This window comes from Didymella exigua (genome assembly GCF_010094145.1).
Source record: "Didymella exigua CBS 183.55 unplaced genomic scaffold M421scaffold_5, whole genome shotgun sequence".
Lineage (NCBI taxonomy): Eukaryota > Fungi > Ascomycota > Dothideomycetes > Pleosporales > Didymellaceae > Didymella > Didymella exigua.
Genome location: NW_022984779.1, coordinates 1033963 through 1058968, shown reverse-complemented (window position 1 = coordinate 1058968; position 25006 = coordinate 1033963). Strand labels below are relative to the sequence as shown.

The 25006-nt window shown below is 53.5% G+C and overlaps 9 protein-coding genes across 9 annotated transcripts; 2 read left to right on the top strand and 7 right to left on the bottom strand.

Moving 5' to 3' along the window:
* Window positions 1-1555: 1555 nt before the first annotated feature.
* M421DRAFT_98930 (PLP-dependent transferase) lies at window positions 1556-2885 on the bottom strand (the record flags this gene model as incomplete). The annotated part of the gene is made up of 4 exons (XM_033598682.1): window positions 1556-2083; window positions 2130-2536; window positions 2587-2710; window positions 2766-2885. The coding sequence occupies 4 exons, from the start codon at window positions 2883-2885 to the stop codon at window positions 1556-1558; spliced, it is 1179 nt and encodes a 392-aa protein (XP_033452137.1).
* Window positions 2886-4070: 1185 nt separating this feature from the next.
* On the top strand, window positions 4071-5725 carry M421DRAFT_2508 (uncharacterized protein; the record flags this gene model as incomplete). The annotated part of the gene is made up of 3 exons (XM_033588605.1): window positions 4071-4180; window positions 4235-4456; window positions 5254-5725. The coding sequence occupies 3 exons, from the start codon at window positions 4071-4073 to the stop codon at window positions 5723-5725; spliced, it is 804 nt and encodes a 267-aa protein (XP_033452136.1).
* A 1108-nt stretch (window positions 5726-6833) lies between these two features.
* Window positions 6834-9164, bottom strand: M421DRAFT_55521 (uncharacterized protein; the record flags this gene model as incomplete). The annotated part of the gene is made up of 2 exons (XM_033595314.1): window positions 6834-8967; window positions 9028-9164. The coding sequence occupies 2 exons, from the start codon at window positions 9162-9164 to the stop codon at window positions 6834-6836; spliced, it is 2271 nt and encodes a 756-aa protein (XP_033452135.1).
* A 602-nt stretch (window positions 9165-9766) lies between these two features.
* On the bottom strand, window positions 9767-11210 carry M421DRAFT_322743 (uncharacterized protein). Its single transcript, XM_033589312.1, has 2 exons — window positions 11033-11210; window positions 9767-10983 (listed from the first exon to the last, which is right to left on the bottom strand). The coding sequence occupies exons 1-2, from the start codon at window positions 11096-11098 to the stop codon at window positions 9916-9918; spliced, it is 1134 nt and encodes a 377-aa protein (XP_033452134.1). The 5' UTR covers window positions 11099-11210; the 3' UTR covers window positions 9767-9915.
* Window positions 11211-11266: 56 nt separating this feature from the next.
* Window positions 11267-12015, bottom strand: M421DRAFT_417626 (class I glutamine amidotransferase-like protein). Its single transcript, XM_033591536.1, has one exon. The coding sequence runs from the start codon at window positions 12001-12003 to the stop codon at window positions 11401-11403; it is 603 nt and encodes a 200-aa protein (XP_033452133.1). The 5' UTR covers window positions 12004-12015; the 3' UTR covers window positions 11267-11400.
* Window positions 12016-12533: 518 nt separating this feature from the next.
* On the bottom strand, window positions 12534-14073 carry M421DRAFT_55971 (Sodium:dicarboxylate symporter; the record flags this gene model as incomplete). Its single annotated transcript, XM_033595344.1, has 2 exons — window positions 12534-13729; window positions 13779-14073. 2 exons carry the CDS (start codon window positions 14071-14073, stop codon window positions 12534-12536), a joined length of 1491 nt encoding a protein of 496 aa, XP_033452132.1.
* An 892-nt stretch (window positions 14074-14965) lies between these two features.
* Window positions 14966-15940, bottom strand: M421DRAFT_322693 (uncharacterized protein). The gene is made up of 3 exons (XM_033589310.1): window positions 15422-15940; window positions 15264-15366; window positions 14966-15208 (listed from the first exon to the last, which is right to left on the bottom strand). The coding sequence occupies exons 1-3, from the start codon at window positions 15537-15539 to the stop codon at window positions 14995-14997; spliced, it is 435 nt and encodes a 144-aa protein (XP_033452131.1). The 5' UTR covers window positions 15540-15940; the 3' UTR covers window positions 14966-14994.
* Window positions 15941-22014: 6074 nt separating this feature from the next.
* Window positions 22015-23329, top strand: M421DRAFT_55498 (uncharacterized protein; the record flags this gene model as incomplete). The annotated part of the gene is made up of 2 exons (XM_033595312.1): window positions 22015-22339; window positions 22389-23329. 2 exons carry the CDS (start codon window positions 22015-22017, stop codon window positions 23327-23329), a joined length of 1266 nt encoding a protein of 421 aa, XP_033452130.1.
* A 985-nt stretch (window positions 23330-24314) lies between these two features.
* Window positions 24315-24957, bottom strand: M421DRAFT_322662 (uncharacterized protein). Its single transcript, XM_033589309.1, has 2 exons — window positions 24606-24957; window positions 24315-24560 (listed from the first exon to the last, which is right to left on the bottom strand). The coding sequence occupies exons 1-2, from the start codon at window positions 24863-24865 to the stop codon at window positions 24470-24472; spliced, it is 351 nt and encodes a 116-aa protein (XP_033452129.1). The 5' UTR covers window positions 24866-24957; the 3' UTR covers window positions 24315-24469.
* Between the last annotated feature and the right edge of the window lie 49 nt (window positions 24958-25006).

The following is a 25006-nucleotide window of genomic DNA, read 5'->3' as shown; positions in this document are numbered from 1 at the left end:
GGCGCGCGAGTGCGGCGGGCGGACGAGGACGGGGACGGCGAGGGCGGACGGGCGTGCTGGGGACGCGACAAAGGGGGCTGTTGCGGGTCGTCATGGTTAGCACGGCCGTACTCGGGAATGGGGGCGTGCCATCGGCGGGCAGCGCGGTGCAGTGCGAATTGCTGCGAATTGCTGCGACTTGCGGCTTGCTGCGGCTTGCTGCGAGTTGCTGCGGCTTGCTGCGAGTTGCTGCGAATTGCTGCGACCGCGGGGGTTGTGCACCGCCGCTGGCTTATCTGATCGCATCCAAATAATCAGATCGTGGGCACTCGTACCTCCTCGGTGTGGCTGCACGCGCCAGAGTCGCAACCGGACGCGAGAGAGTGACAGCCGCCTTGTCGTGGACAACGCAGTATTGAGGGTCGACACTTTGAACGATAAAAGGCAATTGTCTCGAGGACAGGGTGCAGTGCGTGCGGTGCGGAAGAGGGCAGTACTTGGCAGGTATGGGCCTGCAAAAGATGTCAAGTGTGGGTGCAGGGTGGTGACGGCACCACGGGCGTTGCGCCTCTAAAAATGTGCCGATCCAAAGGCCCGTCTGCGAGGCTGAACCATTGTCAGCGCGCCATCGGCTGAAGCAGGACAGTAGTGGACGGCGGGTGCTCTTCCGCGGCAACGGGTGGAAGGCCTTTTTCTACGCATGCCCAACTGCCCGGAGAAGGCTTTTCCACCCGGCCGCTCTCCGTGCAAGAAGTTCAGAAGGCGTCTCCTGGCTTCGGCTGCTGAGCTCCGCCCATGGATTGGCCACCTGCCGCTATTTCGAGAAGCTGAGGGAGCTCCTCAGGCGCCGACGACCGTCAGATCTCCGCGCGATCGCGGCGTTCTCCGCATCTGATAAAGACCCGGCATTGCCCACGACGCTTCCCGTGCACACCGACACACCGAGGCCGCGCTCTCTGCACTGTTGCGCTGCAGCGGTACTTGGTAGTTGGTAGTAGCAACACAATATGTAGTTGGTAGTTGGTAGTGGCAACACAATATGTAGTTGGTAGTTGGTAGTGGCAACACAACATGTACTTGGTACACCTCCCTCACCGCTGCAGCGCTGCAGCGCTGCAGCGGCCACTACCGTATTCAACGTGACATCTGCAGGCGACGCGGCCCATTACGTCGCCAACGTCGCCAACGTCGCCAACGCCGCCAACGTCGCCAACGCCGCCAACGCCGCCGTCCGGGCTCTCGGGTTACCCCTCCATCTGACGCTATGCAAACAGATCCGCGAAGCACCCACGCTAGCCATATCAGAGCCGCAATCTGATAACAGCGACATCGGAGCCCGCGACGCATCATCGGTGGCGTGCTTGGCTCACTTCGATGGTCGCCCTTATCTGATCGATTCATTTGGTTCTGATGACTTGACTAAGTGCCTGTTCGAGCCTAGGGGCTGCCCGCATGGTTTGAACCTTGCCCAGTTGGGTAAGCGCGTGAATGTGAGGTCGAAATTGACTTGATTGTTGACAAGGCTGCATGATTCCACAAGCTCCATGTCTCCGCGTGCATCGACACGTCCGCCACCCTACTGCCGTGGCAGAACCTTCTTCAACACCTCGACGAGACCGTGGATCTCCTCTTCGGTGTTGTAGTGCACCATCGAGACTCTCGTAACGCCCTCGGGTCCAAGCCCAAGCACCTCGTCACACAGCCGCTTCGAGTAGAAGTGGCCCCATCGGAAGCCGTAGTCTGAGATCTTCTCGGCCTCCAGCACAATCGTCTTGGGGCTGATGCCGTCGACAACGAACGAAATGGTGGGCACGCGCTCCTTGGAGTCGGCCGACGCCGAGCCCACGACTGTAACGTCGTCCCGGGAGTTCAAGAAGTCGAGCAGGATCTTCTGCAGCTTGCCCTCGTGCGCGGTGATTGCCTCGTCAGAGCCCTCGAGGTACGTCGCGATGGAGGGCAGTGCCTGGACGCCCTCGTAGTTGGACCCTGCGAAGCCGAGCTTGTCTTCGAGCGTCTTGGTCGGGTTGAAGAAGTGCGACAGCGGCTTTACGTACTTTTGCGCTGCCGAGCTGGCGTACAGCACTGCAATGTGCGGGCCGTAGACCTGTGCGCGTTAGCTTGATTCACAGCGTCAAGATGCGCTCGAGTACCTTGTACCACGAGAAGGCGTAAAAGTCCACGCCGAGCGCCTTCACGTCGACTTTCCTGTGTGGTGCGAAGCTCACGCCGTCAACGCATAGCAACGCGCCGACCTCGTGCACTGCATCTGCAATTGCTTTGACGTCGTGGATCGTACCGAGCACGTTTGAGACGTGTGTGCAAGCTACGAACTTGACCTTCGGTGACAGCAGCGGCTTCAGGTTCTCGGCCGTCAGCTTCAGCTCCGGTTTTTCCGACTGCCACCAAGTCACTTTCAACTTGAGACGCTCGGCCATGAAGAGCCAGGGCTTGACATTAGTCTCGTGTTCCATCTTCGAGAGGATGATCTCGTCGCCCTCGTTGAATATCATGGCCTGTGAGAGATTCATGAAGAGCTGGGTTGTGGATGCTCCGAGGACTGTGCAGAATCAGCTTTGATGCTTTCGACTACTCTATCGCCGAGCATACCAATCTCATCGCGGCCAGCATTGATGTACTTTGCGGCTGCCTGGTAACCATCTTCGTACTTGGTGTTTGACTGTGTGCCCGTATGGTACGAGGCACCAAGCTGGACGTTGGTCTTTGACAAGTACTGGGTGATGCTATCATCATATCAGCACAATGCCGCTTTCGAAACACCAGTGTACTGACGAATCAATGACTGTCCCAAGCGCTTGACTGCCGCCGGCGTTGTCAAGGAACACTTGATCCTGCTGCAGTGCGGGAAACTGCTCGCGCGCTTTGGAAATGTCAAATCTAGCTGCCATGTCTGCGTGTCCTGGACTTCAATGTTACGACTGCTGTTTTCAGCCTCTGGAAATATATCGATGGTATTCACAGGGCGCGCAGGGCGTGAGATACTGTTATCCTCTCGGCTCTAATTCGCACCGCTGAAGGTGGGGGTTCGCTGGAGAAGGAAGGTGTGACGCCATCACATCTCGAACTCAACTTTCCAGTTCCACAACACTCTTACTTCTTCGCAAATTGACAGTAGTGTTTGCTCGCATCGATTCAAACTATAGCGGCGCGAGGACATGCTCATGTTGTCGATCCTTGCCTGATCAATCCCTGCTTCGACGGACCATTGCCGCCTGCTGACCCGATCACGTTCATACACTCGGCCTTTCTCTTGTACCGACGCCTGGCCGTCGCCCTGCTGTACGTGATGCGTCCGTTGCCCGCTTGTAGGGAGAAGACAGGTAGTATGTATCCAGCCAGCCCTCGCTTCCCGTCCCGCCGCGTGGCTAGACGCAGTCAATGCTAACTCAACCATAACTCCGCATATAACCAGCTATCTCGCGTCGTGGCCGAGTAAGGTTGAGAGGCGTGAGGCTGCATTCCTAACCAAGGAGGGACTACTCGCTCCGCTTCACGCCACGAGGCCTGATCCGGTGCATTTCTGGTTCGACAGTATCCCCAAAGATTCTCCGAGTATGCGAGTCCGAGGCTTGTCTTTGAGTTCAGAGGCTCAATACATACTTGAAGGTCAGGAGAATCGATTGCATACTCCAGAACAAGAGGTACCTTGACAGAGCGTACTCACAGCTGGTCTGAGCAGATGACCTGCACCTGAACTGTGCTCCTGTCGACGCGCGAAGGGTAAGCCACAACTCAGAAAAAAAACAAATTGGAGGCTGAGAAAACACGTTTGAAGCTCCGCAAGAAATATGACTATCACCAGCCCAGCTGCCTTGGCTGCATAAACGCATCGCCAACTTGGCAAGTGTCAGCCTTGCTATGAAAGCTTTGCCGACCATGGAGCAGGTACCATGCTTCGCAGATTTCTTACTTCTTCCTCTACCGAGTCTACCCCGGCTTCAACAACCTCTACCGCACTCTCTAGCAGCACTTCTGTCTCTTCAACCACCTCTACAAGTTCATTCGCGACTCTGATACCGACACATGACTCTTCGGATAGCGGAGCCAGCCTCGTTGCGAAGCCCAGCTTCGAAATGAACACTGGCAGCGGTGCTGGTAAGACGGCTACGTCTTGGGCCTCCACGTCTACCTACGTCTACCCTGTCGTCATTCAGAGCGCGGCTCATACTGGCAAAGCATACTTGTAGTCGCAACCTTTCCTCAACGTCGCCGCATATCAAACTTTACATGTCGATAGGGTCTTCCTCTCCAGTCAGACGTACGGATTTTCGGCCGCCGCCTCTCATAAATTTCACCTGTGCTTGACACGTCCCGAGACTACGCAGCGTCATACTACCTCTACAAAGTACTCGTACACAGGCTCAGCTGCAATTGGATGCACTGTCGAAGTATATGCTAACGATTTCTCAATCACCAGCCAGACTATCACATCGCTCGGCGGCGCAGTCAAGTACACGCGGTATGTGTCGACAGTGCTCACACCAAGTTCGTCAGACGTGACGCTGAAGATGCACTTCAGATGCACTTCTGGATCCAGCTCTTTCCTAGTCGACGACGTATCACTGACATCAGCCTGCGCTCGAGACTCATAATTCCCATGAACCACAGGCGAGAGACTCATATTCAATGCAAGGATGTCAATCAGTCCTGTGCGTCAATTGTCGCGCGTTCTTTCCCCAACGATGAGAGCAGACTGACCTTCCATCTTCGGTGACCCAGATCATTCTGCGAGGACGAGAAGGTCCGAGCAGCATTCAATGATCAAATCCGACGTTACGAAACCTTCCTTTACTGGTTAGTAGGCCGCATTATGCCGTGCTTCGGTGGTGGCGTTGGTGGAAAAGACATTATCCGTCCCATGTTGATGGCGCCCCTGCTTTTGTTGCACCTTCCCCGTTTCCCCCCTCGCAAACTGGGCTTAAACTAAACGGGGCCGCATTCACTTCTGAATAAGTCCAGGTATGATGACCACTCGGTATCGGATGTCTCACCAGGAAGTAACAATGTGCGCAGAGTGCACTTCGTGCTACTATAGAATCTGATTGCACAGCGGCGGGAGACATCGAATCTAGACCACGGCCCCGGAGCACATACCAAGATCGGAGGAAAGCATACAAGATGTGATTTTGACCACGACGTCTGTGTTGATAGATGCTGTCTCACCCCTTGTTTGCTTGAGCCAGCCCAGGCACATGGGACTCGCACCAGGGGATCACCATTGACACTGTATCCGGCATCACCACGCTCACTTCGAAGTACACCCTCAGCAATCAAGTCTTCTATCGTTGCTCACTGCAACGTCACATTCTCCTACACCCACAATGGCCGATGTGATATCGTCAACGTCGCATACTTCGCCCCCGGCCCATCGTCGTTCAAGAACCGCTTCCTAGCCACCAGCGTTGGAGGCCTGGCGATCAACCCCAAAGCCACTTCAGTCGCTGGAGACGTCAGCATTGGAGCTGTAAGCGGCCTCACAGACGGAGGGTTCGGTGACTTCAACACGCAGGCAGACGTGCACTTCTTGGTCGCCAACGGGACCGCCAAGTGGGAAAACGCATACACGTTCGGCTACCGAGCCATCCACGAGATGACCGTGCTCGTCAAAGCCTTCACCAGGAACCTCATGGTCATGCAGGAGAGCACCAAGCTGCACGCCTACTACCAAGGGTGCTCCGAGAGCGGCCGCGTCCTTGCGGTCTGCAGTCACCCGCCGTTCGGCTGGTAGCTGTTCACACCGCAGTGCGCGGCCTCGGGTACCAAGTACAAACGATAGAAACCCTGCAACTTGCTTGTGGATTCGTTGTAGCCCAGCCCCAGGTATATGGTGTCATGCATAGAGTTCCAGTAATGTACCGAGCTGGCGGCGGGGATCGAGTTGTTGCTCTCGCCGTGGACGTGCAGAATCTTCCCACCCGAGGCCTCGAAGCGCGAGAGATTAGGCCAGGTGGTCTGGAGGGAATCTTCGTACGTCTGCGAGAGGTCGTAGATCCACTCTTCCAGCGTGTCGTAGGTCACGCCGTCCACAGGCGCGAGGGTTGATGTGTTCTGCAGCCAGATGTACCGCGTCACGAACTCCCCGCCCAGGCCGGATGTTGAGCTCTTACTCATCCGACGCGTTGTTGTACTGTGTCTAGGCATCTGCGAAGGTCGCGCTGGGCTGGTAGTAGAAGTACGCCTGTCGCCCTGCTGAGTCGTGCAGCCCATTGGTGATGCCTGCGCGACGGCCGCTGCTTGAGCCGACACGGTGCCGTTCTGAGCTGGTGTCGGTTGGCCGCTGCTTGGGCCAAACGGGCTGCTGGCTGCTTCCCCCTGCTTTTGTGGGGCAGTAGTATGGCAGTCCGATTGTGGAGGTGACGTTTAAGTGCAGCTTGTACAGATCCGAGCGCACAACAACACCGTTCGTGTTGCCATCGAGCTCGCACAGCGGCGGGAAGTAGTCGAGTGTCTTCTCGACGACGTTGCCGTATAGATGCTGGATCTGCTGATGCGCATAGCGGAACGCGGGCGCGGATACGAACGTGCCATCGAGCTCCTGGAAGCGCTGGATCTGGGTGGAGAACAATCAGGCGACAGATATGCTGAATGCGACGGTGTTGCTGGGTGCGAAAAAGGGGCAGAACCAGCAGATCTGTCAGTGGCCGCTAAGGCCTGTTTATGGCAACGACTCGAGTGTACCAGAGTGTGTCTACGATCAGGAGAGCATTGGCTCGTCGCATTACCACCTGGATGCCTTCAAGATGCCTGTGTACTAAGGAACAGGCTTCTCGTGGAGGAGGAGAGAAGGTCGATCATTTCGGGTCTGATCATTAGTTTCACCAAAGTCCGCTCCGTCGTCAAAACAGCATACCCAGATCATTAGCGTTTCCGTCCCATCCAACCCCATCAAGACTAAATCCATTAGCACTCCAGCCCATATCGAGAGGCAGAAACCCGTTCCAAAGCGCGCTCTCATCCGGCGGGTTCGCGCCATTATTCCCGTGCATAGCGAAATCGCTAACAGCGCCGAGATCTGTCCAGCCAAAATCGCCCATCTGCTCCGTCAGCGCTGGAGACTCGCCCGTGCCTACTGAGCTCGTGCGTGGACTCTGCGCTGTGGTCGTCGATGGCGGAACAGGGAAGCCATTCTGGTCCACAGGGTTGCTGGCGACGCTTGTGCCAGGGTGCCTGAAGGCGGAACGACTGCTCTTGTCCTTGCGCGGTACCTTGGCCCATAGCAATTTGAGGAGCTGCGAGTACCGCGAACCAGGGTGCTGGATACCAGCCTCTACGCCCACGGCGCTGCGTTGTAGGCGCGACACGGTCTCATTGATCATGGCGCGAATGGCGCGGTCTTCGTCGCCAGATATAACGCCTGTACAGCGCGCGCGGTAGAGGAACACGCCGGCATGCACGAGGTAGAGATAATAACGCAGTGGCATGAAGCGCAGGCTAGTTTCGGGGGAGACGAAGTTATTGACGGTTGTGAGGATGGCTTTGGCAGCGTCGAGGCCTTCGTATATAAAACGCGCGTCACCGACTGCACCGACGTTGTTAACGAAGACCCTCTGTGGCGCCTGAGGACCTCCAAGGTTCGAGGCTTCATGTGGAACCGAGGAGCTATTCGCGGAGGGGAGCGCGCGCAGAACGGTGGCCTGGAATGCGAAGGCATTGGTGTATAATCGAAGGTAATCATAGGACATCAGCAGACATGCCTTCAAAGGTGCAGAGCATGTTAATGTGCCCCAAACACTCTTCCAGCCGTAGATCGCGGAGCGGAAATCGTCGATAAACTTAATGTAGCTCCCGCTCATGTTGGAGCGGAACGAGGCGCCAGGATTACTGTACAGGGTATCGTGAACATTGGAGAAAAGCTGAGTCAGCTCAAGGTTGGCTTGGAATATTGAAGCGTAGTCTTCCTCGTTCGGTGATTTCGGAATCAAACTGGGGTAGTCTTCGCGTCTCAGCGTGGTAAGAGGGCCTGGACCGCGCGACCAGAAAGCCTTGCCAATGCGGATACTAATGTGTCGGTCGGAGACGTAGGCGGCAGTCCAGATCAGACGCTTGCGATTATGCTGCGGATCTTTGCTCTGATCGACGAAGCGGAAGGAGTACTTATCGAGCGCAAGGAAGTACGCAATTCGAAGTGCGATTCCAACATGCATCCAGGACTCTTTGTCTTCTTCGCCTTTGCCCACTTTGCCTCCACCTCTCTGAGTATACGGGGCCCACTCGGCGAGCAGTAGCAAAGCTTCTACGGCTTCGATGCCGGCGTCGCCTCCTGCAGCAAGATTGGCAACAAGGGCCCTCATATGCTCAGTACACGCTTCATATATATGCGGCTCGTTCACTAGATCTTTCGAGGCGATCAGAAGAATCGCTGTGAGGAGATGTGGTTCCTTCCTGAACATGTCATGCATGCGCGTGGTATCAAAGGCATGCGCAGGCGCCAGTGGGTAGAAAGGGTGGTAGTTCTGCTGGTACCGCACCAGCAATTGACACAGCGAATGCACCGTCAGCACGCCGCGATCTAGCAGAGGGTATGAGAAGGACAGTGGCGGCGCGTGCATCGCTGTACTGCCACTCGGCGGTAACAGCGCGGATCCAGCTCCAGCGTTGTGACCATTGTTGTTCTCCTCGTTCGAGCTCGTCTCGCCCGCAACTTGCGCCAGTATGCCCAGAGCATCTGAAGGATTCTGGAGGTTGTTAAAGGCTAGCTCGTCGGTGTTCGAGGAGTCGGAGCCCGCGGCGTGGGGGTTCTCGCCATAGTGTTGCTGCTGCGCGCCCGCATCGTGTGACCACGTCCCCAGGTTTCCGAGCGTATGGAAGCTGCCATCCTCGGTCCCGGTGTTCGTCAGCGAGGGTAGCCCGGAATTCGTCTCGTCAATGCGCTTCTTGCGCACGCGTCGCCCGCCGCGCTTGCTGCCACCGAGCACGCACTCGAGGTTGTCGCGCTTGCATCGCAGACACGGGATGGTACCTTGCTCGTCGCTGAAGATCGTCAGTCATTGTCGCGCAGCTGCGCAGGATGCCGCGATTGTGGGAACTCACAGCAGGCACCGGCTCTTCCGCTTGCGACAGTTCAGACAGGCTTGGTGGGCCCGCTTGGCCTTCGACGAGTCATCTTCCTGCGTGGTGCTCGCCTTCTGCGCATCGGGCAGAGATTGCTGTGGGGAAATCGCGTCCATCGGTCATCATTCAACGTGGACGTGGGAGGTGTTCGGCTTTCTTTGAACAGTGCCAAAGGCCGCGGGTTCGGCGACCTGCTCCCCTCCGCCGGCCCGACGGTGGACGGCTACTGGCTCGACCCCAGAACACGACCTCCAGCTTCTGAAGTGACCACCGACCTCCAACAGGAACTCATCGGTGTTTGCACCGATTGATGGGCGTTGCAGTACATCCACGAGTTAGATATACGAAACGCACCGATTTGAGCCGCAAATTCTTATCCGGTCTTCAGCCCAATACCAGCCCTTCTCAATTGCAGAGCAGGCAGGTGCCGCCTGCGCAGTCTGCTCGTCCAATGGTTCTCTTCCAGTCATGAGCGTGGAAATTCCGTACGGTAGATAGAGCTGAAGGCGCTTAAAAGGACCAAGGCACGTCCTGAGGCTCCTTGTTTGACAGCGCATGATCTCCAGCATCCTCCAATCGACGTGTCCAGGGACACAAATATCAGGAGGTGTGGTCTGGATCCTGCTCCCGACTGTGGAAATTCCATGTCTGGGATGACATTGTTTAACAGATGGTCTGGACGTCGAGGTTCAAGTCTCGACGTTCTCGTAGAGTGGCGATCGAGAAGACAAGAGTGTTGTGTCCATATGGGCGGCGCTTCGGTGGGGAGGATCAGACTCGCAGCCGACGTCGCCCTCAAGGAAGTCTACTACGGTATCGCAAGCAACCGGCTGCTCTAGCGTGGTAGGTTTGACCTCTTCAGTCTTCTCAGATGCGCGAAGAGATACCTCTCCAGCCCGAAATAAACCACCAGTCGGAGCTTGCATACTCAAGAAGTCGGCAATACAGCCTCATCAGTTCACGCATCTTGGGATCTTGCCCTGCCTTCAATGCTTCCAGGAATTCAGCCTCGAGCGTCGTTGGCCATGTCATCGCTGCTCGTAGTGCTGGATGGCCTGACGTATCAATGCTGTACTGCAACGCTTGTCGCAGTTGTTCTGCTGCCTTAATGCGACTCGCTTGGCTTTCTGGAGACTCGCTTGGCAGAGGGTAGCTCGCTGCCTGTATCTCGACCAGAAACGATGATAGCAGACCGGATGGCTTGTTGAGCTGATCGCCGATGCTCGGACGGATGATGGCGGCGAACGGCCCATTCTCAATCCATGGTACGGCGGTGTTGAGTACAAAGGACATGCCTCGTAGCAGCTGGAAAATCTCTATCAGGACTTCCATGGAGTAGGTTCGAGCATCCACGAAGGCGTTCATTATTGTCAGTGAAGCTGATGCAAACAAGGCATGGCAATTGGCTGGTCCGAGATCTGCCAAAGCCCTGTTCAGGTATGTAAGAGCTGCTGACTGATGAGTCGAAGCGAGCACTTGATAGTAGGAGGCTCTCGACAAGTTAATATAGGCAAGATGATTGGCCGAAAAAGCTAGAATGCTGTGCATCAAGTGTGGATGTTTGAAGCCCTCTTGCGGTACAGCGAAACCCCAGATATGTTTAGCAGCCTCGAGACCAGGCATGGTGGTATAAGCGTGTGCTGTGTAATGGTGCATCAACTCCAGATCTTGCATCCATTGACCAGTTGGGACTTCTGGCGGGACGAAGACTGGGTCGTATTGATTGATAGGCGTTTGTGGGTAATTAGCAGAGTCACCCGTTGTCGGTCCTGGTGACCCAGAGGGTCCATTGATCGTATCTGGGTCGCTCGCGTGGGGCGAGCTTTCTGACGGCGTCTTTGAAACTGTCTGCGCGCGAGCTTGCACTGAGATGCTCAGCAGACTACATTCGACGCGGTACCTAGCACACGCCCCGCATGGTCGGTTCTCATCGCACTAAAGGAATGAGTACGGGCTAAATAATTGGCAAGCGGCTCGTACGTACCTTCACGCGTCTCGCTTTGCATTGCACACACCCATGACGACTTTTTTTTGAGCCCAGTCTCGGCATATCGAGATTCGCGAACACCTTACAAAGATCAGTGGGACAGAGAAGGATGCGGTTCGAGAGCGAGAGCGAGCGCGATGTGGCTGGAACACCAGACCCACAATGCTAAACGTATTCGGCTAGTGTACCGTTTGTTCTTGCCTTTGCATTCCGCTGAGGCACCAATTGCATCGTTCTTCTGTAAATCGTGCATTTGTAAATCCTTCTACTTCGAAGACCTCTGGGATATGTAATGCATCGATCCGAGCAGGCCAAGGATTTTTGGTGACCGACCCTACCCCTTGGCATCCGCGCCGGCGCTCCCATCATGCGCTCCATGCCTCCTGCCTGCGCTCAAACTCCGCAATCTTAGCAACAAAGTCTGCATTCTCCTTCCCAGCCAGCTGCTCGTAGATCCACAAGCTCGTGTCAATACCGGAGGTCACACCGGCAGCGTTAATGATTCTCACACCAGCTTCAGTGGTTCCAGCATCGACCCATCTCTTCCTTACCACGTTCACCTTCGAGTCTCCACCTGCTGCCTGATCGGCGTATTTCTTCAACGCGTCGAAACCCATATGATGCGTGGTGATCGTGCGACCAGCGAGAACACCGGATGCCGCTAGGATGATTGAGCCGGTGCAGACTGACTGGAGTATACGCGTCGCTGCATCCTTCCGTGGCGGCAGGTTCGTGAATTTGCGCAGAAGAGCAGTAAGCTCCTTGCCTTCCTTTGATGGCAGGAGCTTGTCGAAAACATCAAAGTGCGCGCCAGGGATGACCAGGATGTCGTAATCTGCCAATTTGGCTTCGAGCTGCTCGAATGTGCCATTTGGGACATACACCATTGTACCGGTCTCTGATGAGACACGATCGCGGTGCGCAAATGTCGTGATTTCGAAGATTGCTTCCCCAGATGCGGGGCGCATGCTGTAGATCTCGGTTGGTCCGCTGAAGTCAAGGATGTCCGCAGAAGGGTAGAGGTAGACAGCTACTTTGAAGGAAGCCATTGTGTCTGGTACGTGATGGTCAATTTGATATAGAATAGGGAACTAACCTCAGTCTGTCTTCTATCTTTCCATTGGTTTGCATGAATCTGTGTTTTTATATGTGGGCCATGTCTGCCGGAGTACAGCTCGCTCAGCGGATCGGACCAAAGGCTGTCTTCCGCTCCGGGGGCCGTGTAACATTGACGGCTCAGCACATTCCTTCCGCAACAGTAAGCTTACGTTACCCATGAAGATGCCTGAGAAAAGACTTTGCATCAGCAATTACACAAACGTAGTCATCAGAGAATTATTCAAAACTAAGATCCAACAGCAAACTACAGGTCAGCAAGTCACAACAGCACGGCACGGGCACGGCATCCCTCAGATGAAGACAAAATAAGATTTGAGGCCAGAAGCCATGCTCACAAGGTTCCGCTGCGCTACAAAAGCCTCGACCTTCAGTGGTCAGATTACACCTTGCCCTCGCCATGCGTCTCGCGCAATGTGTTCGGATCGACATTCGCACCATGAGCGGAATCTGCGTGCGCATCATGAAGCTCATCCTCTGGGTCATCCACAATACCAGTAATCTTTGTGACGATGACAGCAGCGAAGACGTCACAGCTGACGTTGACCATAGTACGGAAGCGGTCCAGGAACCAATCGATGGCCACGACAACAGCGTACATCCCAGTGACGGGAACGTTGATAGAGCCGCAGATCATAACGACGAGTACTAGACTCGAACTTGGAATGGGCGTCGTGCCGATGGATGCCAGTGTGGAGAGAAGGACAACGATGATGTAGTCAGCAGCGTTAAGCGTGATACCCTGTGTGGCAGCCAGGAAAATAACGACAATAGGGAAGTAGATGGCTGTACCGTCCATGTTGATCAAGCAACCCAAAGGGACGGCGAATTTAGTTACCGTAACCGGGACGTTTTGAGCCAAGACACATCGAATAGTGACTGGGAGAGTCGCAGCTGAGCTCGCAGTTCCCCATGCGGTAACCCAGGCTGGACTGCAGCGCATCCACAATGTGTACGGGTTCCTGCGTGTAAAGGCGAAGAAGATGATCGGGATGATAATGAAGAGGTGTAGAACCATACCGCACAGTGTGCCACCGATCAAGATGCCGAGGTTCTGACCAATTTCTGCGATGTCGAGACGGAAAAGGTTGGGCATGATGAGGAAGAAGACACCGACCGGCGCCAGGTAGATGAGGAAAGTGATGATCTTCATGATGATCTGTTCGATCTCCTCAACGGCGCGGATGAGGGCGCTGCCAGGCTTGATACAGTAGCCCAGCACCACGGCGGTGACCAATACGGCAAGCAGACTGTCAGTGGCCATGGCGTTGACGACGTTATTTGGGACCAGGGAGTAGAACATGTCGACAACGACATCGTGGATCTCAAAAGCCTGACGCTCGTCAATGGTCTCTTGGTCCGACTCGTCGACTTGCAACTGGTCACCGCTGACTACAGTCATGAGTTTCGACCAGACGAGACCGACAAGGATACAAGAGTGCGCGACTGCGATGACGGTCGTGATCACGTAGTAGCCAATAGTCCAGCGAGCGAGTTTGCCGGCTTTGCCGCCACCCTGGGTCATGGTGCGCAGACGCTGAATAGCCATGATCATTGCCGTTACAATCATGGGAAGGACTATGTAGGTTAGCCAAATGTACAGATCCAGAGTAGTAGCATCACTTACCAACAGCTCTCAGGGCGCGCAGCCATAGCTGACCAGGAATTGCAAGCAGAGCAACAGCCGCATCAGGTATCTCGTCCACCTGAGTGGTGACAATCAAACCGATCGCAATAGCGAGCAAAGCAGCAGCGATGATTTGTAACACCGAGCCTGGAGTCTTGAACTTCTGCCATAAGTTCTTCTTCTCCTCCGGCATCTCTTCCGCGTAAGTTGGCTGTGGCGAAAGATTGGAAGGAGAGCTCGTGGAGGAAGTCTCGCGGACAACTCTGCCATCGTTGACTTCGTCAATCTGTCCCATGGTAGGCGGTGGTATCGAGTCGTCACGGGGTGCAGATTCAATGATGCTTGGATGCAGGGCAGGACCGTAGGGGTGCAACCGGTCCCTTCCTTTGGTCTTATACAACAGCTCACGGCCCTCCACTACATCCCCGCATGGCTACGCCGTGGCGAGCCCGAGATAACAAAAGCTCTCCCGTATCTTACTTCCAGGCGGCGAACCTGTCGATAGCGTCGAAACCAGCCTCCAATGATCCCAGGCACCAAACGTCGCCTTGGAAAATATTGGCACTTCTGGCATCTTCATCGCTAGAGGAAGGTTGGAAAATTCTGCTGTTCCGACTTCCGCCTTGTCGTCTTGATACCTCTTGACTCTGCGCTCGATTAGGTAAGAATCGGCACTCGGAACGGTGCGCCAAGTGTATGAAGTCTTATGTACAGTCGATAACATACACTCCGCTGACCAGCCAACTCTTCATTGGCGCATGTATAAAGAGAGGGCGTGCACGGTGCTGTTGGATGGCCTTGGAGCGGAAAGGACGAGCATTTGCACTTCTTCGTGTGTTCCATAGGCTTATCTAGCGCGCTGAAGTGGCCTGGCTGTGCGCGCCTGTGGCTGCGGCGCCTCTCACATTCATCCCTGGGCTTACATCGCTTGTACCGGCAAAGGCCGGCGGCACAAGACGTTGCACAGAAGTAGGCGGTTGCGGCTCGGTCTGGTGTTGAGGAGTCATTGCCGAAGATGAGGAGCTAGTGGGTCACGTGAGATGGAGCGGCAAATTAAATATCGTCATGATCTTAACACCCATTTTTATTGTCACCAGAATCGCTACTGATGTTTCTTTTGATAAACGTCTGTCAAAGGCCCGCTTGCGATTATCATAGGAATTTGGCACAGCTACTGCCGGATTCGGTTTCATCCTCGTCCATTCCAGCTTATCGCTCACTTGCAGTTGCTGCCACCGTACACGAAGGTGCCGTCTGAGTTCTCGCAGCCGCATGTTCCATCTTTAGGGCTCTTGATGCAGCCAGCGCCATCACCGGACTCCTCACCGGCATCGCTCCAGAAGAAGGACCACTTGTCGCTGTTGCTCGTCATCGCTGTGCCGGGCTCGCAGTTGTATGCCTCGCATGTGCCGTATGGGAAGCCGTGGATGCTAAAAGAAGTTTAACTGTGGCTCTGGCTATATCGATATCCAGGATTAGACCTACCTATCGTACTGATGATCCTGGGTGAAGACAGCGAAGGTCTGTTTGGAGGTACGGGTATTGTGACTGCACTCGGCCGCCTGGATAGCCTTTGAGATCTTGATCACTGCAAGAGCATTAGTATCCGTAACATCGGTCTTAAGGAGCCAGAAGTGGCGTACCTGAGCAGCTAGGGCTACTGGGGTATTTGCCCTTTGTGTTCGAGGTCGCTGGGTCGAGTGTGGCGGTTGCGGCGACAGCGAGGGTCAGGACAGTGATGATAGATTTGGCGAACATCATGAAATTTGGTAGAGACTGTTGGGTTAACGAGTGAATGGTGTCTTTGAGGGCTTAGTATGCAGGTTGACTACTTTCTTATGTGCAGCCTTCCTTCTTATACGACCTCTGAGCGGTCTGGACTTCTCTCTCTCCATATACATTTCCCGAAAGATACGCATGCACGTCCCGAAGAACGCGTTGCTTGTTGTGCTTGTTTGGCACTCGGAAATTATTTGCATCAATTACAGCGTTTCAAAACAAGGATGGCCGGGAGCGCAGCCGCCGCAGGTGGAGTGCAACCGTGCATTTGAAACAACGCGCCGTCACACCGGACTTGTACAAAGTACACCCTCATCCCCGGCTCAGGTGCCTAGCATGGTGAAAGGCCAATAGGGCGACTAGCATCGAACTGCAAGATAGACCGTTTGTACGTGCGCGAGGCCACAGCACCCCCTAAACGACCCCATAATTGGTAGCAAAGGAGTGTGCGCGAGCTACAGTAGGCGTGCAGGAGTTTCTAGCCACTCAGAGGCTTCAGTAACAAGGTCGAAACACTAGGCATCTGAGCCGAGATTGAGGCTGTAGTGGTCTTAAATGAGTGTCTCCTAATTCCCCAATATCACTGATGGCTTTCAATGAATTATGCAGCCCAAGTCGTACTTCCCCATCTACGTCAACACCTTTTCTAGGTCGGGCCTCCTTCATGGCTAGCGGATTGTGCGGAAGCAATAAACTATTCTTCTCCTTGCATGACAACAGCAGCAGCAGAACGAGAGCTCTATCGCGTATTTCCAATGAACAAAACACCGAGCTTAATTCTTGATCAAAGCCCCACTCGGTTTCACAGAAATCCAATCAAATAACCTCTGGTGCAGTTCACTCATCTCCCGCAGCTCCTGCCCCTGGCCCCTTGGCTCAGCAATGTCACCTTCTTTGCGACATCTCCTCACGAGGAAGTAAGCCCACTCAATGACATGTTCCAGGAAAGCGACCGAATCTGTACTGTCCGCACAGGCAGCGCTCTCATTGGCCAGCTCGTTTAGCTAGCTCCCGCCCCGCACTGTAGATAATCGTCCACCACTGTACCGGTAATACTCCAATTGACAGTTTACACAGCCATACTCATCATGTACCTACCGCGATCACTTCGTATAGAGCGCTCTTCGCGCAGGTGCTTGAGAATTTCAAGCTTGATGTCAACCTCAAATGCGTCGATATCCTCAGAACCGTCCTGTATTATGCCCTTCTGTTTAACAAAATCCTGGTGTCAAGAGAAAGCATCGGGATTTTTTCGAGGTATGTTTGCGAAGGCTGCTGGAGGGTTTGTTTCACAGATCACTCCCATGCTTTCCTTTCGTAGTTGTCAAAGTCTGATATATCCACGTTCGAAAAACAGGCCCCAATATACTCTGCTATGATGTTTTGAGTTGCTACTGTTGGCTTTGGGCTCATGTCCTCCCAGTCGAGTACGGTTCTTCCATACTCGAAGTGTTCAACGCTATTCTCATCGAAGTCCAGACAACGATGTCTGCGTTTAGGTCGTACCGGTACGTCTTGCCAACACCATATTTCTCGAGCGAGTGGCCATTTTTGTCAAAAGGTCAAAATCTGTAGATTATAATCGGGCTCTCTCTTCCTCTTCTTGACACTGTTACCGTAAAGTCTCTCGGCTCTTTCTAAATCCGTCTTGATACGTTCTATGAGATCCGAAAGATCCGACCGCTCTTGAATATCATGCAAAAGGCAGTCGATGACAAGCCGATAAAGCCGGGTGCTATAATCCTCCGGACCGATATGGAAGTCAAGCTCATAATGGCCATGCCGAAGGTTTTTAGCGTCTTTGAAACGTTTTGTCCACTGTTGCACATTGCTCAAAGTACAGTGTTCAATTGCTATCTTTCGCCCGTGAACTTCGATCGCTGCCCTATGGTGTGCAAACATCATTCTATGAACCATGAGACCCAGGCCCCAAATTTCAGTCTGCTCCGACATGGTCCGATCATGAGTAAGGTAGCCCGTGCCATAGAGGTCGAAAAGGCTTCGCTCCTACAACATGTCAAAGATGAACGATCTGGACTTAGCAGTACTTACCGGAGGTTTCTAACCCTCCATGCCTGAGAATCTCTGAACCAGGGCATCTCTTGACGTCCCATGTATAAATTCGTTGTTGGCTAGCTGAGACAGTCCGAAGTCACACGGGACTGGTTTTGGGTAGGCAGAATAATTAGAATTTTCTCCGAGTGCTTCCAACAAGACATTTTCTGTCTTCATGTCAAGGTGGATAATGGACATCCGGGCTCTTGGAAGCCTCATCAAGTACTCGGTAGATCTTGGTAAGTCACTGAGTCCCTCGCGCTCTGGTATGCATGTACCGGGTCCGTTCTTGAGTGTAATCAAATGTAACTGCGTGAGCAGTGTCGGTCGGAAACTGTGATCAACAATTGTATTGCTATCTGTTGTCGTGTTGTGTGATGCTATGTTCCACAAGCTCTCATCTCTCAGGTAAGTGCACTTGCCCACCGGGCAGTGCCTGCTACAATAGGATATTATGTGATCTGAGCCACGTGATTACATCAAAGCTTCTGTCAGCTCCCGTAGGGTTTACCAAATGACTGTTGACAGGTCTGCCTACCGTCAGAGTGTGCTTCAACAAGACAGTAATGTCTTCCGCCTACCTTCTCGAGTTTTTATGGTGATTGATGAGGTTTTGCAATTTGCCACGGCCTGCTCAACTCTGATACAGGTGTACGGTTCTCTACCCATATACTTTTGAAAACGTCTTCATCAGGCCGTATGATGGTATGTTCCAGATCTTTGATGCTATGTCCGCGATATGGGTTCATGTGGCTGCAGCGAGTGCTTTCGATACGCTGGAACATGTTGGCTTCGCCCTTGACAAACCTGTCGTGATCGTCAAAAATACCCCGCCAGCTAATCTCCTCTCCAAAAGTGGCTTGTTCATATTTGTCCTCGAAAGACCGATCGGTCATCTCGTTGATCTCGAAGCACTTCACCGCGACTTGCTGTATGGGCTATCAGCTCACATTCAATTACTCGGGCTCAGAAACCCACATCTTGGATTATTCCTGCCTCGTTCGGACGAAAGCACAAGTACATAGACTTCAGAGGTGCCATGGGGAGATGCGGTTCAGGAAGCGGATCCTCTTGATAAGCTATGTCGCCGTATCTCCAACCTCCCTTCAGATCCGTAGCAATGGCGTTAGATTAACCTCTTATAGGCGACAAATTATGATCAGACCACTCGCGCTGGCACACGAACCTAGGTGAAAGCTCAGCCTAAGGCCTTTGAATCGGTGATGAAGCTTGCTGATTGTCAGTAGGTATAACTGCAGAAGCAGCGTGCTGGACAGTGGTCTGGTTTTGAGGTTGCGCTTGAACTGGCAACGGCTGCTGTTCTACTTGAAGTTGATTTTGGGGCGGAGGTACAGGTGGAAAGGGCACGGTAGTTGCCGCAGTTGCATACTTGGGCCTTTTCTTCGCACAAGTCTTGATTAGATATTTGCTCTTCTGATGCCACCGCGTCTGAATATTAGTACCGGTCGTAGGCGATACACAAACTGTATACATTAGCTCATTGCCCACATCGTGCGAACACCTACACTTAGCGATGAGGTTGTAAACGTAGCGTTATCCTCTCTGTAAACGGGCATATGGCGAGGTCTGCGCCACAGTTCCGACGTAGAATTTGGACGATGCTCTTTGTCTGCTAGTCGTGGCGATGCACTTGTTCTTCTTCCACGCGTTTCAGTCGTGGGCAAGACATACGACGGTGTTGTGAAAGAATAACGATAGAGTCTCGTAGTCTTCATCACTCTGTAGCTTAGACCAGTGAGCTTCCTTGCCCAAAGTTACCTCATAAAGGTCGGGAGCGTGCTCAAAGATTATCTCGTGAGTAATCTTACCAATACCCCAAGCCCTCATCTATTAAACCCTCGATGGATCACTCCTAGAATCGGATCAGTGAAGAAAGCGATTTGCATGCGAGATTACTTACTGGTGGTTGCCAGCCAGACGTTCCCTCAAACCTTGGACCTGTCACAGAAGTCATTCGAATCTACAAGTCGCTATTTTTGATGTGAGAAAGATTGAAGTCGCCGAGTACCGGTTTTGGGTACGACTGATAATCCTTGTTCTCTTTCAGTATCATAACATTATTACTCTTGATATTGAGGTGAAGAATTGGCATCCATGGTTCATATGACAAGTCCTGGAAGTCCGTCGAATGGAGCCATGCAGCTAGTTGTTAGCAAGGCTTTGGGCACTTCCCAGCATTGAGGGCGCTCAAAGCTTCTGTTAGCTCGTGCAGTGTGTACCAAATGTAGTACTCGCAGATCTTCCTGCAAAGCTTTTAGCGGTGTGATTTATCGACCGGAAGAACACTCACCTCGAAGTATTACGATAGTGTTTGATCAGCTCCTCAAGAGTACCGCAATTGGGGAAATCCTGGTAGAGAAAGGCTGTCCATTGACTTTTCTGCATGTTATTCACTGCACGAGCCAAACGCCTTGAGCCGTTTCCTTTGCATTACAGCAAGTGGCTACACTGAGTTATAGCTACAAGGCCATTGAGTTGGATCTTGCGGGTCACTTGCTTTTAGTCAATAACCAGGACCTCCAGACACTTGACGGCAAGTTATTTCAATGCACATTAGTGGCTACGTGGCGCGTTCTCGATTGTAACGTATTTCTTCGATCATCTTGTCCGCACTATGGCGTACAAACTTGTAGATGGATATGTTGACAGTATCCCTCTCATCCTCATTTTCCTTTTGAAAAGCTACATTAACGAGCTTCCATGGTGCTTTTAGCTACTCTTGAATGAAGCGCACTTGACCACGAGTTGGAGATAGTAACCGACCCTCTTCGTAATTGTTATCAAATCTGTGTGACAGCTCCGTCCGCGAACTTGTCGACGATGAAGGCGCCACCTGCACGGGAGGCGGTGACGCTGTTTGAGCGAGGGGTTCTATTGCTTGGCCGGCGACGGGCTGAGCGCGCATTTTCTTAAGAAACTTACCACTCAGCATCCACTCATTGACAATATCTTGACCATTCCTTAGGATTGTGACTAGAATAGGTCAGTGGAATCAACCTTAGGAATCTGGACATCATACAATTTGCCGCTCGCAAGCGATGGATCATCTCGACAAACTTCCTCCTCTGCAAGTTAGTGTCCAGATCATCGAAGTATCTCTGATCAATTGCCTTCAGGCTACAGTAAGTCGTTTCTCCTTCGAGCCCAATAACATCGGAGCGTGTAGGTAGGGACATCTTGACAGAACGTAAGATGATATCGAGAGTTGTTTGCCATTTCGCAGACACGAGCATCCCACGTAAATATGTAGGCGTTCGGCAGAAAGCAAAAAAAGACAGAGAGAAAGCTCATGGTCTACATGAATCTTTGTCTAAACTCAAATAAATTGTTTTCTTCCACAGAGCGTGGCGCGTCATGTTCGTTGTCAAGTAGAGGCTGAATGCCCACTGTCCCGGCTACAAAGCTTGTTGTTCACGCCTGGTGATCGTACGCCGTGTCTACCTTCATCCCATCCACGCAGGGATAATGCATTTGCATGTCCCTTTGATACTATTATTACTTGCGCATTTCCTTGCAGGCATTGTGTCCTTGGTTTCGCCTTCGTGGTGAGGATGTGGGAGCCTTCTTTGTGGGAGAGTGTATTGTAGTCATTCTTTTGCAAGGCCATGGCTTTGGGTGGACGTTGAAACGTTGCGCGCAGTGGAAGACAGCCATCTGCGATTCGGTGACCTGCCGTGGTGGAGGTCGAGGCGCGATACCAAAAGGACGCGTTCGCACTGTATAGCGTCATCAGTTCCCTATCTTTGGCTTTGCGTTCCTACACAAATGCTCTCGTCGATGATGATTCGCGACACGTTGTATCCTTTGATCATCACATTGATCACCAGGTTACGTCTGTAATCCGACAATCTTCCTTCCCTAACTAGATGGCGCATCACCGTAACGCCCCAACCACATGTGGAAGGTCGGCTCCAACCCCGCGCTTTTTAGTCAATAGCAGTCCAGGTACACACCGAAACACCGCGACTCAAAACACAACCATTCCGCGCGTGACCACTCGGAAAGTCTCAATGCTTGATTAATCTTATCTAGTTCAAGCTCATGCCTGTTCCAGAACACCTCCCGCCACGCCATTGTGCATCGCGGTCGATCACCGCAATCCTGCAGAGATGGCCTTCTGGATTCAGCCTTATCATAGGACAGTATATTAAAGTTGTGTAATACCAAGAAAGCGGGCTTCTGAGCTTCCTGGCGTAGGCTTGGTGCCGGCGGTACTCCAGTCGAGTATGGCAGGTGCGATGAGGGCACTATAGATGACTTGTGAAGCTGGGCGCAACCTGGAGAAGGTAGATAGGCTCCGCAACTCATATAAAGCAGGTCCTGGAACGACCATCACAGTCCTCACCAGCTACATTCTTAAGCAGCTCGGACACTCCTCAACATGAAGTTTCTCGGTGTTACCCTCGCCTCCTTGGGCCTTGCCTCCGCCGCTTCGGTTTCGAACAAGCAGAAGGTCAGCTACGATGACTGGAAGGTCTTCCGTGTCAACGGGCCCTCGAACACCGCCAAATTTCAGGAGGTAGTCAACAAGCTGCAGCTCGATGTTTGGAAGGGCAAACCATCTTCTGGCGACGTCGTGGACGTTTCGGTTGCGCCTGAGCAGCTCTCTGCTTTCGAGACCGCGACCAAGGACTTCGAGATCAAGGTCATGCATGAGAACCTGGGTGCATCGATTTCTGATGAGAGCACGTTCTCTGTGTTGGCCGGTGAGTACTCTAAAGGCCCCCAGGGTCCACTATTACTGACTACCTCCAGCCGGAGTCGCGCCTAATGCGACTTGGTTCAACTCGTACCACTCCCTCGCCGACCACTACCAGTGGATCACCGATCTTGCTGCTGCGTACCCATCGAACTCCGAGGTAATTTCTGCAGGAAAGTCTCTGGAAGGACGCGATATCAAGGGCATTCACATCTGGGGCAGTGGAGGCAAGGGTTCTCAAAAGGCGGTCGTTTGGCACAGCACTGTGCACGCACGCGAATGGATCACTACGATGGTCAATGAGTACGCCGCATATCAACTGCTGACGTCCACCGACGCCACTACCGCCGCCTTCAAGAACAAGTATGACTTTTACATCTTCCCGGTCGTCAACCCTGACGGCTTCTACTTCTCCCAGAACAGCAACCGTCTATGGCGTAAGAACCGTCAGTCCACAACTTCAGCTAGTTGCATTGGTCGCGACATCAACAGGAACTGGCCCCACAAGTCTTGGAGCCAGGCTCAGGGTGCGAGCACTTCCCCTTGCGACGAGGACTACAAGGGTCCCTCCGCAGGTGACGGCGTCGAGACCAAGGCTCTGAAGGCCCAGCTCGACAGTCTTGCTGCAGGAAAGGGCATTCAGCTGTACATGGACCTTCACTCGTACTCGCAGCTCTGGATGTACCCCTACGGCTACACCTGCTCCGGCACTCTCCCCAACTCTGCGACCTACGCCAGTTTGACCAAGGGCGCCATTGCTGCAGTCAAGGCTGTCCACGGCACTACTTTCACTGGCGGACCCATCTGCAACACTATCTACCAAGTTAGTGGCGACAGTGTTGACTACGCACTTGAGAACGCGGGTGCCAAGTACTCAATGACCGTGGAACTCCGCGACACCGGTAACTTTGGTTTCGTTCTGCCTGCGGCCCAGATCCTACCCAGTGGTGAGGAGATGTGGGCTGGTCTTGCTTACCTTCTCAAGAACATGACCTAAGCACGTGAATGCCAAAAGGTCGCACATGCTAATCATAATTTCTTAAGAAATATGTGGTACTAGTCTATCGAAATTGAGACCACAATTGCCTATCATTTGTCCTAACGACTAACTCAACATGCACAAAATGCTCAATTTCTAATCCCCAGTGTGCTGACCCTGACTGACACTCTTCCCCTCCATATTCGAGGAGACATCCTGTTTCGCCGCACTTGACCAACCATCCAAGACCCAGGAGGCCTTCAGCACACTGTCACATACAGTAGTAAGACCTCGCAGCCTTTGCATTGAACGCACCAGCGCCAGCACCGCCCCAGTAAGTGATATCGCCCTGGCAGTCATCGTCCCTAGATCAAATCAGTACTGACTACCCTCCGGTCTGCATCATAGCCCAGCACTTCAAATCAGACTTAATTGAACATGGCGCACAGCCCGCAGTACTGGTTTGTGCAGCTTCCGTAGTTCTCGCCCTGGCCGAGCGTGTTGCACTTGTTTGCGGGCTCGGAGGTGCGCAGCTTGTGCAGGCGTCCGGTGCCCGTAAGGATGCACTTAACGCAGTAGTTGCCCGGGGGAGAGCTGTTAGGGACTTCGGAGGTAGGCGCAAAGTCGTGGCGGGCGCTGCTTGTGGCTGTGGTCGTGGTGGTGAGGCTGGCGAGGACGAGGGCGAGGGCGAGGGCGAGGGTGGTGATGCTGAGCTTCATGATGCTGGTGTGATACTGGGGTAAGTGTTGGAATTGAGAAGGTAGTGTGAGCGGGGGAGGTGAGAGTTCTGGACCTCGCGGAATACACTTGAGTGAGCGCCATTCGCTCGCTGCACAAGTGCAGTGAGATACGAGCGCGGTGAAGCGACGACAGTGGTACGTTGCCGTTCGCTCATCAAGTGTAAAACTCATGTCGGTGTCGCAAAGCAATGCACGCGGAATGACGAGGAAATCAGATGGTTTCATCACAGCACTGTCAGTTAACGCGCGAACTTGGATCCTTCGTTCATTATGCTTATATCCCCGAGGCCCTGTACTCCGCCGCTCATGTACAATGGGGTATTATAGTATCGACACTCGACCAAGCCTCCGAGCGCTATCCTGTAGTCCAGCGCGAACGTCGTCCAAACCACTCGTCTCAACGCGACACGACACCCGCTCACATGCAGAAGTAGCTGCGAGCGCCCTGTCCGCGAAACTCCGTGCCTGAACCGCCCCAGAAGAGGACTTCGCCCTGGCAGTCGTTATGTCTGCAAAAAGTCAGCGCGCCCACCAAGTAACGCCGACTCACCTACTTGAAAATCATGCAGAGACCGCACTGCTGGTTGACGCAGGTGTTGAGTCGCACCTCGCTGTCAAAGGTGGTGCACTTGTAGGCTCTGCCCTTCACGTGGTCGGTGGAAGAACGCAGTGCGATCTGGGCGCTGCCGCCGATGGCGCCGTTGGGGAAGGTGTCGCAGACGCCGCAGCTGCCTTGAATGAGAGCAGGGGAAGGCGCGGCGGCGGTGAGGCAGATGAGGCCGGCGACGGCGAGGAGATTGGTGAGGGTCTTCATTGTGTGGTGCTGCAGGAAGGCAGATCTTTCTGGTGCTTTGGAAGCGGTCAAATTTTGGATCTCGGAACTGGAGGCGGTGGGGGAGGTGGGACAGGTCTGTGGGTGTGAAAGAGTCAAGCGAAAGCGGAGCTTGCGCTGATG

Excerpts from the sequence above, each read along its gene's own strand:
- M421DRAFT_417626 (XM_033591536.1), bottom strand. The coding sequence starts at position 12,003 with ATGCGCCCCGCATCTGGGGAAGCAATCTTCGAAATCACGACATTTGCG.
- M421DRAFT_322693 (XM_033589310.1), bottom strand. The coding sequence starts at position 15,539 with ATGATGTTCGCCAAATCTATCATCACTGTCCTGACCCTCGCTGTCGCC. Across the intron at positions 15,367-15,421 it reads CAGTAGCCCTAGCTGCTCAG|TGATCAAGATCTCAAAGGCT; the intron begins GTACGCCACTTC and ends ATGCTCTTGCAG. Across the intron at positions 15,209-15,263 it reads CAGGATCATCAGTACGATAG|CATCCACGGCTTCCCATACG; the intron begins GTAGGTCTAATC and ends AACTTCTTTTAG.
- M421DRAFT_322743 (XM_033589312.1), bottom strand. The coding sequence starts at position 11,098 with ATGCCGAGACTGGGCTCAAAAAAAAGTCGTCATGGGTGTGTGCAATGC. Across the intron at positions 10,984-11,032 it reads GCAAAGCGAGACGCGTGAAG|TGCGATGAGAACCGACCATG; the intron begins GTACGTACGAGC and ends TCATTCCTTTAG.
- M421DRAFT_322662 (XM_033589309.1), bottom strand. The coding sequence starts at position 24,865 with ATGAAGACCCTCACCAATCTCCTCGCCGTCGCCGGCCTCATCTGCCTC. Across the intron at positions 24,561-24,605 it reads GGTCTCTGCATGATTTTCAA|ACATAACGACTGCCAGGGCG; the intron begins GTAGGTGAGTCG and ends GACTTTTTGCAG.